Source organism: Fringilla coelebs (assembly GCF_963513975.1).
Source record: "Fringilla coelebs genome assembly, chromosome: Z".
Taxonomy (NCBI): domain Eukaryota; kingdom Metazoa; phylum Chordata; class Aves; order Passeriformes; family Fringillidae; genus Fringilla; species Fringilla coelebs.
In genome coordinates this window covers 28,701,969-28,723,818 of record NC_140031.1, presented here as the reverse complement: position 1 = coordinate 28,723,818, position 21,850 = coordinate 28,701,969, and the positions used below count along the sequence as shown (strand labels likewise).

The 21,850-nt window shown below is 37.0% G+C and overlaps 1 protein-coding gene across 3 annotated transcripts in view; it reads right to left on the bottom strand.

Annotated features, from left to right (window-relative positions):
* The window catches only part of KDM4C (lysine demethylase 4C), a 245,333-nt gene that overhangs the window by 182,266 nt on the left and 41,217 nt on the right, over positions 1–21,850 (bottom strand). For all 3 annotated transcript variants that reach the window (XM_084225527.1, XM_084225528.1, XM_084225529.1), the window contains exons 7-8: positions 16,824–16,927; positions 12,311–12,448 (exon numbers count right to left, since the gene is read on the bottom strand). In XM_084225527.1, the coding sequence (XP_084081653.1) occupies positions 12,311–12,448; positions 16,824–16,927 (242 nt within the window). The remainder of the gene's footprint in view (positions 1–12,310; positions 12,449–16,823; positions 16,928–21,850) is intronic.

Genomic DNA, 21,850 nt, shown 5'->3' with positions numbered 1-21,850 from the left:
ACCACATTCTGGTATATATGATGTCTGACTGAGCTCTAAATATTACACTGGATTCCTGAGATTTGTACTCTTCTGCCTAGACAGAGGAAGGAAAAATATCTGAGATGGTGTCAGACACCTGTGTTTCAGCAGCTGATCCAAGCCCAAAGAGCCTTTTTGTGAAGCTCATATTTACAAAAATGATTTCTTAGTTAAATTCTACGTTCTTTAAAAACCTGGAATGAAAATAATCTCTCTCTAAAGGCTATGACATTAATATAGAGACAGAAATTTACATAATGGCAAAACTACTTCCTCAGCAAATTGAGGATAAATATAATCTGCATTCTCACAAAAAGCAAACTGTATTGATTTACTCAAAATTTTAAATAAATTATACTCTGAAAAGGCAATTTATTGGAAAATACTGACTTTTTCTTTAAAAAGATCACCTTGTTAAGTGAAAGTTGCTATAAAATAAAAACTTCTAACCATCCACTAAGTATGCCAGCTGGGTACATTTTTTACTTTGATAAATGGAACCTCTTGGATAACACTTACGGGGAAAAAAGGAAGATTAGATTCCATCATTTCCACTCACTCACAGTTGTCAGAATGTACTCCAACATTCAAAATGTTACTTTACAGAATTCTCTTCTCCTTACTTCATCAAAACTGCATAACAGAAAGAAGTGGTAGTACTCTTGGTTCAACTTTTATTTAATAAACAGTGCAGCAGCCTGCATGAGAGCCCTGTGCCAGAAATATACATGCATAATACTATTTACATGTACTTTACATCACACAGAAAAAAGTTGTGCTATACAGCTGAAAAAGATTCACGAGAATACAGCTGAATTTCAGAACAGAATACACTACACATCACAGACAACATCACTACTTGCACATAACATAGCTCAGACTGTGGGAACAAAGGAACACCACCATATGACATTTCATATGATTTTATAATTAGATACTGTGCAAAAAGGGGAAGGTTCAAAAAAACCAGTAGAATATTATTCCACTAGAAGATGTTAAAGTATTGTGATTATTACTATTCCTTTTTACTTCTAAAACCTAATTCTTAATTGAAAATGTCACAGTACTAGAAATCTAGAACTGTGCAAGTTACAGCCCTGTGGGAGACCGACAATCTCCCAGTTCAGCAGTAAATTTTAGAGTGGGAAATTTTAATAGCTGCTGTTCTGTGGACATTATGAGTTTGTGATATAAGAATTAAGCAGAGGCACTAAATGATGGCAGTAAGGTGGAAAAAAAAAACAAAAAGAAGATAAGAGATTAATGTCAAAGAAATAAATAAAAGATAAAAGAAAAAATCCCATGACAACGGCAAAGCTGAGAGAGGCACTATGATTACGAAGTGAAATGTCAAAATGCACAATGCACAAGGCTTGCTCTGAACTAGTGTACTAACAATCCAGACCAGAAATGAAAATCATGTCTGGTTCCAGAAAACTTGTAAAATTTCATTAGCAGACAAGTCAATGATACAAGGTGGCTAATTATGGTCTAGCAAGTAAAAACATTTATTGTACAGCATGAATGACGCTGGTATTGTTGCAGACTGCTATCAAATGCATCAACATGCAGTGCTTAAAAAAAATTTAAAAAAATAAAAAAATAAAATAAATTGATAGAGTAATAACTCATGAGCATATGCACATAGCTATTTCTGACATTCAGTACTAAAACACTGTAATTGGGGTAGGGAGATACTTTTCAAACCTATACCATTAAATTTCACTCACCCACATTTGAAAAATAAAATAGTCCACCTGAGTTGTATTTTTTTCATTTTGAACAGACGTTTTATTGTACAAAAGCAACCTGAACATAATCCTCATTAAAAAAAAAAAATTACCTCAATAAATTTTGAGAGGTGGAAGCATTTTTGTGCAGTAAATGTAATTTCTCCTCTGATAAAATCAGTTAATTCATATATATTGTGTCTCAATATATATTTCCAAATAAATATACTGTTTGGATAACATAACCTGGATATAGCTATCTTCAAGACAATGAGTCTTGTACCCAAATAAATCAAGATATTAAATAACTTTTCTTCCATTTGAAACAGTCATAACTGCTTGAGGCTGCTGCAGCACAAAAACAAAATATCTTCACATAGGTCTTGAAACAGTCAAGCTGAAAATCTAAGCCAAAGTTTCATTTAACAGCCTGTCAGTTTTTTGATGTGAAGCTAATGAATGCAGTGGCAAACAAATCCATCAAACCTAACATCAAAACAACTGCACTTCATCCCACCAAAGGGAAAAATACAACCTGCAGGCCAGCACTTTGATCTAACCTATCCACAGAAAACGCGTTGCTAAGCAGCTACCACTGAAGAACTCATGAGTAATTACTGACTTAATTTTATGAAAGAGAGCAATAATACTTAAGTACCCCTAGTTTCAAGCAGAAAAGGTTGGTAGACTTCTCAGGTTCTACATATCAGCTAAACAACAAAAAGCTTCCCAGTACCAACATCTGAAAACAAATCACGTCTTAAAAGGAGCTGCAGTACAAAAGAATCATTACAATGACTAGTAAAATCACATAGTGTGACACTGGAGAGCAGGCAGTAAAATTTACATATATTTATACTGAGTGAAAGTCACCAAGTGGTCCCACAAAACAGACACAGTAAGCAACAAGAGCAGTATTCAAAAATACCAGTACTTTCTCTGAAAGCTCGTGAAAGCATGGACAAGGGTGTCTGAGAGTTGAGAGACCCTGATAAGAATCTGGAAAAGCATCAAACAGGGGTCCTTTATTCAGCTGGGATAGAATAGTTTCTTCCTAGTAGCCAGCACAGTGGTGTGTTTTGGATTCAGTATGAGAATAATGTTGATAACACACCGATGTATTTTGGTTTTTGCTCAGTAGCACTTACTCTAAACATCAAGGAACTTTACAGTTTCCCATGCTCTGAAGCAAGGGGATTCACAGGAAGCCGGGACAGAGCATGGCGAGAACACCTCATCTAAACTGGACAAAGCGATGTTCCACACCCCAGAATGTCATGCCCAGAGTATAAACTGATGGGAATTGGCCAGGAGGGGCCAGTCATGGCTGTGAGAGGAGTCTGGCATCAGTAAACAACTTTCTCTTGGGTTTTATTCCTTTCTCTCTTCCTGTCTCACATTTAATTCTTACTATATAATCATAATAGTTTATTTCAATTATTGAACTGTTCTTGTCTCAGTCCATAGAGACCTTTTTTTCCCCCAATTCCCCCCTCTGCAACTTACCAGGAGCTGAGGGGAGCAAGTGCTTTGTTTCAGGATGGGGTTAAACCAAGACACAGGGTACTGAGGGGGTTAAAACAGTAACCAGAGGAAAATGAAAGGAAATAAACTAAAATAATCATAACTGTATAGAGAAGAATTAGAGAGCCCTAGCCAAAACTGCTAATATCACCAGTCTCCTGTACACATAGAAGAATGATGTGGAAATATTTCTATTCACCAATACTGATAATGAACAACCATCTTTATTCCCCACACAAGTTACCTACTCAGCACAAACCAAAGCAGATACCTAGAAAACATACAAGCTAATGGCCACTGATTCATCTGCTTTATCAGCCGTAGAAAAATCCACTGGAGTAAGGAAACTCAAAAATGCACTTCACAAAGCCACAGATTTCCAGCTACTCAAATAAATGTCACACCATTAGGAAAACAAGAAAATTCACAGAAGCCTGAAGGAACCTGCTAGCTGCGCCTATTTCATACCACTCAATTATTTTTTTCTACAATAAACAGCATTCAGCAAATGAAAGTTATAAGATTATTAAAATTATTAAGAGTATCTAAAGCTTAGAGTACCTCTCATCCTCACAGAACAACCCAACTACACTTGTGTCCAGTAGAAGCACTACCTCCCTCTGGTTTCACTAAACTCTGACATATCCACCCACCAGCACTTCACCAATATCCCTCTGCACCACATCCTTTTGCCAAACATCTTAAGGAGAGGGTGACTGATTTGTTCTTTCCACCAGGATCTCCTATTTCTATTCCTGTGTGTTCTTGCCTATGGAAAAAGACAGCAAGAACTACACCGTTTCTTCTCTGGAGCTGGGAGCTCTTTAGTATGCCAGTTACTTACACAGTTGTGTTGTTTGAGAGGCAGAAGGTTGTTTGAATTCTTTCTTTTTTACTTCTACTCAATCCTGTACAACTTGATTATGTCCAAAAGCAAGCTAAAACCAGTAGCTGAGCTGTAGCAAACAGCACACTGGAGGTGCCACCTAGTACTTTGAGTATGTCGTCCAAAGGCTTTGTTCTGGTTTCAGCTAGGATAGTTAATCTATTCTCAGCAGCTGTTCCACTGTTGTGTTTTGGATACAGAATGAGAATCCTTGTCACACACTGATGTCATTTTTCTGAGATGTGTTTATCCCATGTCAATGAACTTTTTCTTTTCTGGCACTCCAGCAGTGGGAGGTGAGCCAAAGAAACTTTAAGGGAGCTGGGACAGGTGACCGGACCAAAAAGATATTCCACACAACAGAGCATCATGCCCAGTATACAAACTGGGGGGAGTTACCTGGAAAGGGCTGGTCTGGTTTCTGCTGACGCCAGACCCCTCTGCTGAAGCAAGAGGGGTCTGGCATCAGTCAGTGGTGGGTAAGCAACTGCATTGTGCACCACTTGTTTCTTCCCTTTTTATTATCATTAATCATTATCATTGTATTTTACTTTATTTTAAATTATTAAACTATTTTTAACTCAACATGCAGGTTTTACTTTGATTCTCCTCCCCATTCCACTGGGTTGGGGAGGAAGAGAAGTGGACTTGATAAATGTCTGCATGCTTTTTCATCTCCAGCTGGGCTTAAAACCGTGACAGTATTGCACAAACTCTAGAAAACAAGCTGGAGGATACATCCCTGCTCTCAGGGTTCTACTATTACAGGTAGTTAAGAGACACAGAGTGAAACCAAGACCATAAGTTTAGCATTTTTAAAGACAGAAAATCATAACTGGAATTTGCACTCGTCATCTTTGCTTAATCTAAGTGACGAATACCAAGGGTCAAAAATATCTTATTTAACATTTGCATGCGATTTCAAAGAATCTTTAGCAATGTTTCATTCAATGCTCGAAAGCAGTTTCATCACATACCCTAAATATTTTGTACAACTTTAACAAAAATCTTTGTTGAATTTTTTTTCCCACAAAATCAATGAAGAATAGTGATTGTATTTCAGGATTTTTTCTTCTTCTTAGACAGAAATCCAGCTGAAAGCAATTAGAAACTACTCAGTAAAAAAATAAGGGTGTTCCTGTAGGAAGACAAATAATCAGTCATCAGTACAGAACATTCTCTAAGGAGAATACAGCAATGAACTGACCTAGATAATGCTACATTTTGCTGATGCACACAATTTCTGCAGTACAATACAGAGGAACTACAGGATACAAAACATTATTTTTAATTAAAATTCTTGCACTTTACACATAAAGAAAGAAAAGACAAGTCAGCTGCAGTATCAGTAGTCCAAAGAATGACAAATGGGACAGCAAGATTGTGTGGGTTTTGGTTTGGGATTATTTGCTTTTTCTTTGAAATGAAATTACTGGACCTGAAAATAAAACTTAGTAAAATATTGGTATTCTTTAGAGACACCAACTTTTTACCTTTTTAATTAACACCTTCAGGAAGTTCTCTAATGTTGTGATAAAAACTAATCATAGATAAACTCATGGTTTTCTAGAGAAATAGTGCAACCATGAAACAGAGTAGGGTTATACAAAATCAAATTATATTTTCTTTTTATTATTATTATGGAATCTTAAGTATTTAAAGACAACAATTCAATTTTATTTGAATTTATCTTTTGTCCCCTTAGCAAATCCAACCTGAGTAGCCCTCACATAATCCTCAGACAATGTGGGTACTTTTTTGCTCCACTTGCCAACACTACCTCCTGAAGCTGATGGGATGATTGCTAAAGTGCAGCAGGACGCTGTAACCTCCTTGGGCATTCTGTAACTTGCTGTGGAGCTTCTCCCTGTTAGCTACTAGCATCTGTGCAGCACTGAAACAGTCCCAAACTCGAGTGCTCACATAATAATTTCCTGGCAAGGGAGTTGCCCACTGATAGAACTGCCTACGTTGAGAGCAATCCAGAATGAAAGGCTGGCTGTACCAAGTGTGGCCATAAATGCTGTGCTAAGACTTATGATTATTACTTTGGTTTCTTCCCCTCTCTTTGTTAGGAACATTAGCAGTTTGAAAAGAAAGTTTAAAAGAAGTTTAAGCCAAGGTGATATACATGCATTTTCTCATGAGCGTCCGTGATAAACCTGCAGTTTAGGATTGCATCTGTGCATGTGAAGGAGAAGTCATGTAATGTGAAGGCTACTGGAAATGTTGAAGGGGAGAGAAAACATAAGCCAGGCTGTAGAGCTAATTATAGGCATTTGCCATGTACCTTAACACTAGACTGAAAAGCTGTACAAATTCAGCTAGTTGAGTTCACAGAGGTCTATGCAAATACTTGTGCGGACAGTTCTAAGTGGTAACCTTAAACACCAGGTTTTGAACTTTTAACTTTTTGTTTACCTGAACTCATTCAGGAAGATTGATCTGATCTTGTCTCACTAAGTCTTTTTTGTTTGAAGTAACTATTTCAGCTACTGGTAATGCAGCACTACTAAGTAAATTCTGTCAGGTAATTTGTCATAAGGGAAGACCTTCTCCCTTCTCTACCACTGCCTGAAAGCACCTGAAAGTGAGGTGAGGGTTGGGCTTTTCTCTAAGTCACAAGTGATAGGACGAGAGGAAATGGTCTCAAGTTGCAGCAGGGGAGGTTTAGGTAAGGCATTATCACACATTTCCTCATGGAAGGTGTTGTCAGGTATTGGCCAGGCTTCTCAGGGACATGGCTGCGTCACCATCCTGAAGGTATTTAAAAGACCTCTGGATGTGACCCTTTAGGAATGCCTTTGAGGTGACATTGGCAAAGCTGAGTTCAACAGCTGGACTCAATGATCTTAAAGGTCTTTTTCAACATAAATAATTTTATGATTTTTTAATATTTCCTCTGTCTTGTTTAACCTATTTCTATGCCATTAACAAATACCAGTAGGTTTTAGGGAGAATTAGTTCACCACACTTCCTTTAGTTCTCTTCTTCATACACATTTCTATTTCTAAAAAATCCTACTATCAGTGCATTTTAGCATGTTCTTTTTCATTTAGAAAAGAGAAGAAAAGTAAACTTTGATTCTCATTCTTGTGGTAATAAGTGGTAAGTATTAAGCAAATAACTTTAAGGACGCTGGCCATTTGCCACAGAAACTGCAGTTAATATTTGACAATGGTAACTAAGATTTCTCTACAGAGGGAAATTACTTATTATTTCTCTGACACCTTTGAAACTTGTAGGCATTTCAATTTAACTGTAGACACCAGAGAAATACTTTGATTTCTTGTACTACATATGCACAATACTGCTCCTACATGCAATAGCCACCAATCACAGAATTCCATGTCCTAAGATAAAGGTTTCATCCATACACTAGAGAATTTTGACAAAATATTTAGGCTGCATATGCAAAGACTTACTAGCTAAAATTTCAGAATTTCAGTAGCACTTTTGGGATGGCATAAGAAACACAATTACACTAGCTTTAAAGTTATCTAGCTCTGATGAATTTAAACCTGTCATTAAACTTACAGTATAATACAATAATAGAGATGCATACACGGAGGCATAAAACATTTAACAGTTCGTACTGGGGGAAGCTCCCTACCAAATAGTAGACTACTTTTTAAAAATATCAGAAATATGAAGCAGTACACTGACAGGGAGACACCTGCAGGGAGCCCTACTGCAGCTTTGCTACACCTGAAGATGCAGTCTGCTATCCTTGAAGTTCAGCTGAATTAATTTTAGAGCTGCCGTGACATTCAAATCTTTTAAAACCCAAGTCAATTCTACCTGCCACATTCAACTCTTGTGCAGCCATGGATCTCTCGACTTTGTTTCATTGTACTATTCCTAGAAATTTCAAGTAATCAAATGCATAGGTTGTCAAATGTGTTTTAGAGTTTAAAATTAACTTTATAGTTGCAACCTTACCTGTTGGCTATTAAACACAACTTTCCTACTAAAGGTCTAAATGTTAGAATGTGTTTAGAGATTTTTCAATACTTTTTGAGAACTTTCTCATGAAGGTACTTCTGAGTCTCCAGTGTCTAATTAGAGTTCACTCTTTTTACTAGACTGTTAAACCAGCACAGCCAATTTTGCCCTTTATTCCATATAATTGTATTACAGAATCACAGAATTTCTAGGTTGGAAGGGACCTTTAAGATCATCGAGTCCAACCCATGTTCTAACAGTTCAACTAGATCATGGCACCAAGTGCCACATCCAGTCTTTTTTTGAACATATCCAGGGATAGTGACTCCACCACCTCCCTGGGCAGATGATTCCAGTATTTGACCACTCTTTCTGTGAAAAACTTCCTCCTTAATTCTAGCCGGTATCTCCCTTGGCACAGCTTGAGACTGTGTCCCCTTGTTCTATCTGTTGTTGGCCGGAGAAAGAGACTGACCCCCAGCTCACCACAGCCGCCCTTCAGGGAGTTGAAGAGAGTGATAAGGTCACCCCTGAGTCTCCTTTTCTCCAGGCTAAACAATCCCAGCTCCCTCAGTCGCTCTTCATACAGCTTGTGTTCCAAGCCCCTCACCAGCCTTGTTGCTCTCCTTTGGACACGCTCAAGTGTCTCAATGTCCCTCCTAAACTGAGGGGCCCAGAATTGGACACAATACTCAAGGTGTGGCCTCACCAGTGCCGAGTACAGGGGAAGAATGACCTCCCTGCTCCTGCTGGCCACACTATTCCTGATACTGGCCAGGATGCCATTGGCCTTCTTGGCCACCTGGGCACACTGCTGGCTCATGTTCAGCCGACTGTCAATCAGCACCCCCAGGTCCCTTTCCACCTGAGCACTGTCCAGCCACACCGTCCCCAGCCTATAACATTGCAGGGGGTTATTGTGGCCAAAGTGCAGGACTCGTATTAACTAATATATTAAGGAGGTTTCTATTGAAAAGGTTTTTTCCAATTGTGAACATGTCATACAAGCCAAGGCTTACATAAGCCTTATCATTAAAATAGAGAATATTGAAAAACAGTAAAAACTTCTGCTGAATAAACCGCCCACTTTTTTTGATTTTCTGCATTTACTTCATTACTTGTACATCCATCAATGGATGGCTACAAACTTTCAGAATGTATAAAGGAGGAAGCAGAGGCGATGCAACGACTCTCTGCATTAGGGAGTATTTTGACGGCATAGAGCTCAAGATGATGACAGGGTTGTACAACTATGGGTAAGACTCAGGGGACTAACAACACAATCATCATGGTGGAGGTCTACTATAAACCCAACCAAGATGAAGAGGTGGACAAATAATTCTGTGAGCTGCTGGTAGAAGTAATCTCACAACCACTAGACCTTGTTCTTATGAGAGGTTTTAACTTGCCAGATGTCTACTCGAAACTCAACACAGCAGAAAGAAGGCACTCTATGAAGTTCCTGGAATGCATGGAAAGTAACTTCCTGACATAATTGGTAAGAGCCTACCAGGAATGAGGTCCTGCTAGACCCACAGTTTACAAAAAGAGAAAGGCTGGTGGAAGGTGTGCTGGAAGGAGATTGTCTTGGGCACAATTCTAAGAGTTTTTAATTCTTGGTAAAGTAAGGAAGGGAGTCAACAGAACCTCCACCTTGGACATTTAGAGGGCCAACTCTGGCCTATTCAGGACACTGGTTTGGAGAGTCTCCTTCACAGTCCTGAAGGCCAGAAGCATCCCTAAGGATTGAAAGACAAGATGATGGGGAAAAAGGTGGCCTGGTTGAACAGGGAACTTTCACAGGAGCTCATTGAAAAGGAAAAGAGTTTATGACCTTTGGAAAAGATGGCAGGCACCTCTTGAAGAGTATAAGAATGTAATGAGGTAACAAAGAGAGAAATGTACAACTGGCCACTGTTGTGAAAGACTATAGAAAGTGTTTTTATAAATACATCAACAACAAGAGGATGGCCAAGGAAATTCTCCATGCTCCACTGGAGGCAGGGGAAAACATTGTCACCCAGGCTGAAGAAGAAAGAAAAGACTGAGGTACTTAATGCCTTCCTTGCCTCAGTCAGAAAGCTTCCCCACAGCAACTAGCCCCTGAGCTGGTAGACAGGGAGGAGAACAGATCCCCTGTAATCGAGGAGAAAGTAGTTAGTGGCTTGCTATGCCACTTAGACACTAAGTCTATGGATGGGATTCACCCACAGAAGGGTGAGGGAGCTGGTGGAAGAGGTCACCAAGCTGTTCTCCATCATTTTTCGCCAGTGCTGGTTAAGTGAGGAGATCCCAGAGGCCCAGAGGGAGCTACAAGCCTATCAGCCTGACCTCAGTGCCATGAAAGCTTAATGGACAGATTATAATAATTATGATCACACAGCACATACAGATCAGGCCCAGATCAGGCCCAGCCAGCAGAGGATTGTAAAAGACAGGTCCTGCTGTACCAACAGGATCTCCTTTAATGAGCATCCATGGACTAGATGCAGAAAAAGCTGTTGAAGTTGTCTGCCTGGACTGCAGCAAAGCCTTTCATACTGCATCACAACATTCTTCTGGAGAAACTAGCAGCTCATGGCTTGGACAGACACACTGTTCACTGTGCAAAAAATCATCTGTATGGCTGGAACAAAGAGTGATAGTGGATGGAGTTACATCCAGATGATGGTCACTAACACTGAGCACAGAACTGGGGCAGATTCTGTTTTAATAGCTTTATCAATTATCTAGACAAGGGAATTGAGTCCACTCACCCGCAGTCAGTTTGCAGACAGCACCAAGCTGGGTGGGAGTGCTGATCTGCTGGAGGGCAGGAAGGCTCTGCAGAGGGATCTGGACAGGCTGGATCATGGACCAAGGCCAGTGGTGTGAGGTTCAGCAAAGCCCAGTACCAGGTCCTGCCCTTGGGCCACAGCAACCCCAGGCAGTGCCACAGGCTGGGGCAGAGTGGCTGCAAAGCTGCCCACAGGGAAAGGAGCTGGGGGTGCTGGTGACAGCAGCTGAACATGAGCCAGCAGTGCCCAGGTGGGCAAGAAGGGCAATGGCATCCTGGCCTGTGCCAGCAACAGTGTGGGCAGCAGGAGCAGGGCAGGGATTGTTCCCATGAGGCCACATTTCAAGTCCTGTATTCAATTCTGGGCCCCTTACTACAGGAAAGACATTGAAGCACTGGAGTGAGACCAGAGAAGGGCAATGAAGTTGGTGAAGGCTTTCGAGTACAAGTCGTGTGAGGAGTGCTTGAGAGTGCTGAGGGTGTTTTAGCCTGGAGAAAAGGAGGCTCAAGGGGGACCTTATCACTCTCCAGAACTCCCTGAATGGATGTTGTAGTGAGGTGGGGGTTAGTTTCTTCTCCCACTCAAAAAATGACAGGACGAGAAAATACAGGCTCAAGCTACGCCAGGGGAGGTTCAGGCTGGACATCGGGAAGAATTTTTCACTGAAAATGTGGTCAGTGGTCAGGCATTGGAAGGACAGCCCAGGGAAGCAGTGGAGTCACCATCCCTCGATGCATTCAAGAAACAACTGGATGTGGCACTTAGTGCTATGGTTTAGTTGATACACTGGTCTTCAGCCAAAGGTTGGACAGAGTGATCTTGGAATTTTTTTCTCATATTACAGATTCTATGATTCTATGTTGTACACAGAAAAAAGGAAGACATGCACACCACAGAACAAGATTTCAATCTAAAATGTCTTCAGTTATACACATCTCAAACAGTTGCTTTATTATCTTGTACTACAAGTTTTCTCATCAGATTTACGATGAGACAAATTGAATTTGCTTCTTTAAATTTTATTTACCATTTCACTATTTATGTTTCTTTCCAGATATCAAAATTCCTAGTTAAACTAAAGTGCTTCCACAAACAGCAAAGACTAAAGAAAATTTAGGAGCAGAAGTCTGTCTTCACATATATGAACCTCAGTATGTAGCTTCAGCTTAAAAACATCCACAAACAGAACTGGTTTTGAAGAATAATAAATACTTTAAGTTGCAAACAAAACTGACTACTGAGAGGAATATATACTGCTGGAAGTATAATCCCTACTATGAAAATAACAACTATAAATTAAATTTGAATGGCGGCTTGATGTATTATCTGATCTAATAGTTATCCCTTTCTCATCTCCTTCCTGAGATTCTCACAAAGAAATAACCACAGCAAATATTTCCTCACACATGAATTTTCTGCTTACTTACCAATTTTGCTGCTTTTCCATAATCAATCCATCGAACAGTAGCAAAGTTTGTTGACTCTGCACAATTAAATCCATGGTTAAACCCTGCATGGTATCCATATGGGAAAGTGATCATAAATTCTCCTGCCTCTTGGGTAACCTGTAACAATAAAAAAAAAATTTAAAGGCCAAAATAAATAAACTTTAAAAAAAACCTCAACGTGGACCACATTACAAAGCATTTCTAGTCCTATAGCAATGAAAACTACATACACCTTTATAACTAACTAAAATAAACTTTTTTTTTTTTTTACCTTGCAGAGAGATGAGATTTAATTTAAACAGAAACGGTATATTTGAGACAATGTTTTTTACTCTAAAATACATAGCTAGGTGCAATACTTAAATTCAGAAAGAACTCAAAGAAGTTAATCTTGGAGTAGAGATTGACTTGTAACAAAACTTGGAAGCAACTAGAAAAGACAGTATGAAGAAGATATCATTCTCACTGGCTGAAAGGAGGCATAGGCAGGCTGGATCAAAATAGCCACAACTGCCATGCCTGAATGTTGTGCAGAATTTCTCAAGATAAAGGTATTAAAACACAAGTTTTAAGCTGCCACTGTCCTTCCCCTCTTTCTCTTTAGGAAAAATTTTAGAGAGCAGAAGTACTCTGGCACTACAGGTAACAAGAATTCCAAATAACTAAAGGATAAGAAAGATTGAAGGGGATTCTAAAAGACTAAAAGCTGGACTACAGTTGAATTCTGACATTGTTTTAGAGATTGAGCAAGGATAGTTTCAAAGGACTACAACCAAAAGAAAATGTGCAAAGACCACTGTATCAATAAGATATTATAGAAAGCAGAAAACAAAAAAGGAAAAAAAAAAAGGCAACTTAAAACTCACTGCACAGTAATTATACTTTGTATATACAAAAATAACCTAAATCCCAACTAGTTTTACAAGACGCATCAGACTTGAAAAGCTTTTAGAGTAAACTACAAAAAAAAATGTGTGGCAACATAACCAAATCTAGTCAGGTTATGCTCAAAACATAAACATGAACTAGTCAGGTTATTCTCTTTCAAGAGAGAAATCTCATCTTCCTACATGAGGATGGACTGCTGCTCTCCTATATGGAGAAAAGAGGAGACAGCACTTCTTGTCAGTCACTAATATTGTCTCCACACAGTGACAGCTTTAATCTCCTTAAGTCAGACCACCAGAGACTTTATCAAGGACACGCTAGTCAAAGACTTGAAACAGCACACTGTCTTCCAAATTATCTGATAAGAGTTAATGAATAAAGTAGATTATACAGAAGTAAATAGTTAAAAGAGATTCTCCATGCTCTGTTTGATACACATTTTATGTGAAAAACACATCAGACAACAGACCCACTAAAAAGCAAACAGATCTATTTAAATGAAGCAAATAATCTGAGCAGTGACTGATGACTATTCAACATATGCACTTGGTTTATTACAGGAAAATAAGGAGACTTCTCAGAGTCTAAATAGATTGTTTTGAGTGTGTCGCAATGCTTTGTATAAGCAATATAGTGAAAAAAACTGGAAGGAAAAATATGACTCTTTTTAGGGGCATACCCTTATGACTTGAAATCGCTAAAAGGAAGGGTTAAAATTTAAGTAGTCACCGAAACTGAATTTTACAACTTCAAATATTTTTCTTTTTAATCTCATGTCCTAAACCTTTCTACTGGTTTTATAGGTGTCTTACATTCAATTTCTGCTTTTACAATCTTCTTCAAAATTGTTATTTTATCATTTTATAAATTCTTCTTGTGCTTTTTTGCCCAGTGCAATAACACACAGGGTTAGCACTTCAAAGAGGTCTGTTTCTGATTGTATTAAGGGATGAAGGAAAGACAGGAAAATAAGAAAAATAGCCAACAAGGGTAGAGAAAAAAACTGGATCTTACATTTTGCATGGTTAATTTTTTTGTGGATTCATATTTAGTATATACATGCAAATGCACATATAGTTGCATATATTGTAACTGTTACTGTAGCACTTCAACAATCGCTGTGGGAATGTTTAAGAAAGATTATTCTCAACGCTAACGATTCCAAAATTTATCTCAATACACCCTCCCACTGCTGACAGTTTAGCAGGTGTTCTATTACAACAAGCAGCAGTTCAGCTGCCACCTGGTAGGCGTAGGCTGACTTATCAGCATTCAGCACATTTCCACTCCTATCACTTTGAGCCATGAGAGATCACAGCCTGGTTCTCTATATTCACTTTCTCACTGAATCCCATTAATTACAATTACACTTGGGTACAGTCTGCTTCCTCCAAAGACTAGGTGATAGAACCAAACTTAAATATTTAACTGTTTGTAGCACTTTTTTTTTTCTTCCCCCTCCCCCCCTTAGAGGATTATTATCCTCTACATTATAATAAAGTAATAATCAGGACACCAAAATACAAAGATCAACTGCCTTACCCCATTTCAAATGTGTCATACTGAAAAAAAGTATGCTGACATTCTGCAATATGCTACTTTAAACACCAACCACTGAAAATTATACTGTTCAGAGTAATGTTCTGTAAATCCAAAACTATAAATATGGTTATAAAACCATCCAGCTTGGAAAGTTTCACCTAACATTTCATGATAAAGCACAAGGCTATGAAGGGAATCAGTATGTTTACCTATATATTACAAAAACTGAATGCAGCAGCTACATTTCCATATGATAAATCATTCAGAAAACAAACTACTTATTTCATGAGTAATTTATTAAAAAAAAGCTTGCTTTCCAAGGCAGGCAGTATCTAAATGCTTACATTTCTTCAATTTTACACATAGGTTGACTTAAGCATGAAAAGTGATGTTCCAAAAAGGCATAAAACACACCTGTGTCTTTATCCCATCTATGTTGCCAAATGGGATTGATAACACAGAGGTGTCCCAGTTCTTGCTGGGCATGTCTTACACAACCTTCTCTGCTCCCCACATCATTCCACTGGTGAGGAGGATGGGGGTGCACAAGAAGTTGGGAGGAGACACAGCCAGGACAGCTGAGACAGCTGAGACCAGGGCAATTGGAGTGGTGACATTTGTCCTGCCAAGTCACCATTATGCGTGACAGGGCTCTGCTTTCCTGGGAATGGCTGAACACCTGCCTGCCCATGGGAAGAATTAACTGAATTAACTCCTCGTTTTGCTGGGCTTGTATGCACAGCTTTCCCTTTCCCTATTAAACTGTCTCTGTCTCAGTCTCAAACAACAAGTTTTCTACCTTTTATCCTTCCAGTTTTCACCCCATCCCACCAAGGAGGAGTGAGCAAGCACCTGTCTGGTGTCTAGCTTCTAGCTGGGCAAAAATAGACAAATTATTTTCTTTTTTTATTTCTCTTTTTTTAATACGGATAGAAAAACATCAACTAAAACAGACAAGAAAGCACTGTATTGTCCTGTATTTTAGGCCAGGGAATAAGTTAAGCAAAGTTTCTATACACACACCCACATTATATCAATTATATCAATAAATAAATAGCACATATACAAAATCAGAAAACACAACAATAAGCAAGGTGTGAGGAGGATAGTGTACACAACCATATTGCAGTGGGAATAAATTGAAAAAAAGTGTACTTTGCCTGGTTCTTCTGAAAAACTTAAAACAATCTGAACAATAGGAAACCAGGAATCAGAGCCCTTTAATGATCAAAAGCCTTTTGAAAACTCAGTATCAAAATAAAGAGATATTCAGGCAGGGGACCTTCCAAATCAAGTTCTAGTCTTCTAAGTAGGTTTACACAACTCCAGAATTTAAAACTTTAGAATTTACAAAATGTATAAAATAAATACACTTAAAAATAAAAGCAATGCATTAAAAATAGTTTATTAGCTGGCACCTACATGAAGTTCAAAGTGAAAAACAATTAATACAGAAAATCTTGTAGAAAGCAGAAGAAACTGAATACTTCAGATGTTTTTAAAAGCAGCTATGTATTAAATTCATCCACAAAGAAGAAAGACAAGTATTCTTCTCAGTTTCTGTTTGTATAATGTTCTTATCAAACATTTATTCTGTCAATTAAAATATATTTTAAATTAAGTAATAGTCCTTCTGGCTTTACTCCACCTTAAACCTTTCAAACCCTTATAATGATAAAGTAACATTTAATTGTCTTAGAAAAGCAACATACAGACAAAGAAATTAATTACTCATGCTAAAATATTAGGTCCACAACTTAACAGAGTGAGTTAAGAAGTGTTTCAGTCAACAGAAAATCACATCCAAGCTACTATGGAAATAAATTAAAAATAAGAAATTTTGGAAAAGTCTTAGGAAAAAAGTCACAGAAATGCTGCAATGACTACAAGTGTTCAATGCTAGAAAACTCCCTGCTAAAACTATTAGAAGTTTTAACACATTTTCATGCAGCCACTACCTAAAAAAATTTAAAATTTCCTCACCATTACTATAACAATGTTTATACTAAACACAGTCTAACTCAATTCATAAAAGTAGATTTAAAAAGAAACATTTATGTACCTTGTCAAAAGGAATTCCATACTTTTTCAATATTGAGGGAGAAATCAGAGTCATCTTGTGGCGAAGAAAAGCATCACATCCTTGAGAGCTGCTCGGAAAGAACCCTAATAAGGCAAGAAAAGCAAAGCTGTACATCTTTTCATTAAATCAAATAGGAAATCTTTGTAAAATTTTTCAATATTTAATATTGTTTAAACTTGCTTTAGAATTTTTTACCATGTCATTCCTAGGTTCTGAGAGATTTCACAAAAAAACAAATGCACCGCCTAAATTTTTCAACTGCTTTCCATGGGGGAGGAGCTACAGGGTCTTCTTTGTTTATTAAGATGTGAAATAATTTAGAATAAATGCAGACCTGTACATTTAGGCATGCTTTCTTACCCTTTAAAGAAATATATTGTTTCCAGAAGCTTTTTTTTATGTTAATGCTCATTCTGCGCACGTGAAAATCAACTGCAATAAATAACTTTAGAAGGATTCCATGAAGACTAGGCTTACCTTGCACTTACAAACCATCCCTACAGTAAACAAATACAACTTCCAAACTTTGTACAATCTGTTGTACTCCTCTCACATAAATGGTAGTTCATCATTCACAGAAGCACTATAATTCTTCAAAAAACATGCTTACTCAATTATTTAAAAAAAAAATCATTTTTTATCAACTGCGTGAATTTTTTTCATGCCTTGAGAAAAAGAAATGAACCATAATTTTCCATGATATATAGCTTTCTCTCTAATATTAGATTTAATTTCTTCACTCTGGTGAGTCTTATATATTATGTCCACTAATCATCCTAAAACTTCAGAACAATCTAAAAGTTATCCTATTATAGTAGTTACATTCTTGGCACACTTACCAGTACTGGAAGAACAATATTTTTCTGATTTCTCAGAAATGAGGTTAAGCAGCATTTGAACAGCAAAGGTATAATGTAGACTTGTGCTGGTCAATGTACTAAGAAGCCTGCTAAGCTGCCCTGATATCAAATTTTATTAAAATTCATTCTTATTTTTTTCTCTCACCAACAACAAGCATGGAATTCTTTACTCTTTCTTTGAATTGCAAATAATGTTTTAAGTTTCAAAAAGTACCTTTTGATAGTTATATATATGTGGCTTCACTGACCAAAACACAGTTAAAAGAAACTACCTCACAATTAATGGACTCCAGAAAAAAAAATTCAACTATTTTTTCACTATCAATGCCTATAATATAAATGATAGCAATCAAAACTTAGAATCTACAGTTTCTGAGAATCAAGAAACCTCAGTCCTGAGCAGTATAGCAACAGAAATACACAGGAACTTACTGTGAAAAATGTGATTGCAAATGTTACTTGAGACTTGCAGGAAGAGCTGGTATGAAAAGTAGTTAAAAGCCTAATTGCTAAAAGCAGAGAGAGTTTAACTGAATTTTCCTTGAGAAAACAAATTTTGTACCAAATTATGTTACTGCAATATGCTTAATTAGCTCAACACAAGATGATAAAAAGCAAACGATGGGCAGACATCCAAAATTTAAGTTGTACCATTCCAGCTCCAAGAGATCAGACATAGCTGTGACAAGTCCAACCAGAAGGCAGGCTTGTTGCTGAATTCCAAGAAAGTTGCAAATAACACAGAGCAGCAGAACACAACCTGCTCAAAATCCACTACTAGAAATTTACAGGAGAAGATTTGTTGTGGTTACAGAGCCCTCACAGTGAAATCAAAGTGCAGCCTACACATTCTGTACCATTATAAAATATCTTTTGACTTGTCAAAGTCTACACTTGCGCACACAAAATTTTCAGCCCCATTCATCTCATTTTATCAAAGGAACTCCCCTTCAATAAACAAGGAGAGGAAGAAAGGTAGTATTTCCTCATTATAAGACTCTCTTTATCAGAAGATCTTTTGTCTACCAGGCTAAATGTAAGCTTTTCTTCCAGAAAATAAAATCCCTGTGGGAGAACTGGCTAACAGATGTAAAAAATACTGAATAGAGGACTTTGCATTAGAAATATTATAAGACTCTTACAAAAACATTAAATGCAGGCCAATTCAAGATATGCCCACAACATTAAGAATCATTCTGAAATACCAAGCTGATATTAAAATTACCAATTAAAAGAATTACCATGCAATCCTGAATGTTTAGTGAAATCCCACTTTCAAAAGAAAAAATACTGAAACCTATCAAGACTGTAAATATTTTTCAACTTCTGTAGCACATTAAGGCTTTTAAGGGACACATGAAATTTTAATTTAAGCACTAACACTAATCCATTAACTCTAAAAGAGCAGGTATTTTGTAGGAATTCACATGCAACCCCAGTTTTTTGGATGGTCTCTTGAGACATGGCAGACCTATACCCTATTCATTCCTTGGAAACTACAACAAAGAAACCAAATAAGAATTCAAAACAATTACTTCATAGAAGCCAATGAGAAATAATCAGAATGCAGGGTAAAACTGAATAAGGTTGCTCATTGATTTATGTCTATGAGAAAAAGACCATCAAATTGAAAATTCTCCAATCCATGATTTACAGAAACACTGACATTTTTAACAGCTAGAGCAGAATTGGAACAGTCTACATGCTAAGTATGTGATTCAATACCTGCTGGCCAAATGTTTGGGTATGAACAACTACAAGGAAAGGACACTTATCCAAACTCAAGGTTCCTCTCAGCTTTTTAAAACCCTTATTTAGTTAGCCCAAGAGTAGCAATAGCAAAGAGTATGCAAAAGCAAATGCTTAAGACTGTATCAACAAACAAAAACTTGCCCTTGCAAGACTCTATATATACTCTAACAGATAACATAGCCCAAAATGTACAATCTTACCAATAGTATTTGTACAAACAAACTACTTTAGTAACAGCAATATCACTGGACTGGGGAAGACATCCTTTGTCAGTGCTATTCCATCTCAGCATGATCTTTCCACAGAATTTATACTACAAATATATGCTAGAGGGAAGTCAAAGCCTTCTCATCTTTGGGCAAAGGTAGAAGCAGTGAGCACTCAGCAGATTCGTAGCCATGGAGGTATATAGAACATATTTTTTAAAATAAGTTCAAATCTTTAAATTATTGAGGGACAGTGAGCGTTGCTACCTGGCAGTCTCATTTTTCCTTTCCACCATGAGTATATCTTTCCAACATATCACACACAGCTCATAACAGATGACCACATCAATATCATACCTATCACTCAGGCAAACTAAAGTGGATTGAGCTCTATTCTCTGGTTGATTAGCATTTTCAAGATACTTGGAATGCTCCTCTATGCTTCTAAGAATATGCCCATAATGTTTTCAATTACATTGTCCAGCTAAAATCATATATGTACAAATTACAATATTATTCCCAAAAGTGTAATTCTACAACTCCATTGGACTGAACAGGTTGGTTTGCTATATTTTACCTTGAATGATCAAGGAAATCATAATCTGGCCACTAATTTTCATTATTTAATGACATCCCTATAAAATCATATTCTTAGGGAACTTACAAATCAAATCCTGACCAGTGCAGTGAATGAAGCCAGACATCCCGTAATTTTCAAAACTTCCTTACTCAAGACTTCACCTGAAAGGTGCTGCATTTCTCTTTAAAATTATTTAAAATAATGTGTAATGGTAACACTCACAACATAAGGAAAAAACCTAAATTGCAAATATATTTAATGTCATTTAATGTTAATGAAAGTAAGTATAAATCAAATTAACATAATTAAGCTCAAGGTTATGATTATTTATTATTTATGCAGCCCTTCATTTAAAGGACTTAGACAAAATATTAATAATAACTTGCAGATCAGTACTATCAAAACAATGGCAGAGATTACAGCAGTATTATGTTTTCTAGCAATTATCTTTTTAGATTTTAGTTTGGTAGGTATAAGCACAAACTTTATATAGTTTATTTAAATTATTTTTCCATGATCTGAAAAAATTTGATTTAACTTTCTGTGTTGAACATGAAAGAAATTAGGACGGTAAGTCTGCATGACAACAACCATCACAAAGGAACAATGGTAATTTGTATGCTATACAAAAAGAATACAAAAGCCACAAACAGGCTTTCAGGTGGTATGAAATACAACTGTAGGTATGCCCAGATTAACATGTTCAAGCCTTAAGTTTATTATCTCTTAAATGACTTTTATAACTTGACTAATTATTTTTCTGAGAAAAATTCAATTCTTCTTCAACTGCTGAAGTTTTCACATTCAAGATCCTTAGAAATTATGCAAGTTCGATCTACTTCAAGTCTCATTTCAACAATTTTAATTTGCTTTCAAACACAACAGGTAGTGACTTCTGCATAAAATGAAGTAATTAATAGCATACACCATAAAAAGCTTTGTACAACAACCATACGTACGCACAATATATTAAACTTTACTTTCATTTCTTCTAATTGAACATCACAGATTGATGCCATCTGCTTTCTAAAACAGTTTCTGCACTCAAACAATCTATTAAAAGATCTCCAAAATCCTTCAATCCAACATTTCTCATTTGCCACTCTGCCTCTATTCTCTTTATTTTCTAACCCATTTTGTGAAACAAAAAATCATTTAAGAATACCATGGTATTACAGATTAACATAACAACACGTATAAAAATTGCAGTTAACAGCTCACTTGAGATTTTTATTACATTTATGTCTACATAAAATTGAAAAAAAATCTACATAAATGAGAAAGCAGCTGAAGGGCAAAATCAAACTGTTGTCTTTATTAGATGCAAGTCTGATGTCTTTCAGATAAAGCATTTGTAGGCACCACAGTCAATCAAGATTTCAATGGAAAGCAAAAATCAAAGCATTCATGCACAAAAGGCATGTGTTGTAATTGTGATGTGCAGACAAGATAATGGAAAATATTCTAACCTTCCTTTAATTTTATGTATCAACTCCTGCCTTCACTTACACAATCTGTCATTTTTAATGTATTATTTTAATTATTTAGGAGCATTCAATTAATTCAGTAGGCATCTGGTCATCAGATGCCTACTGAATTAATTGAATG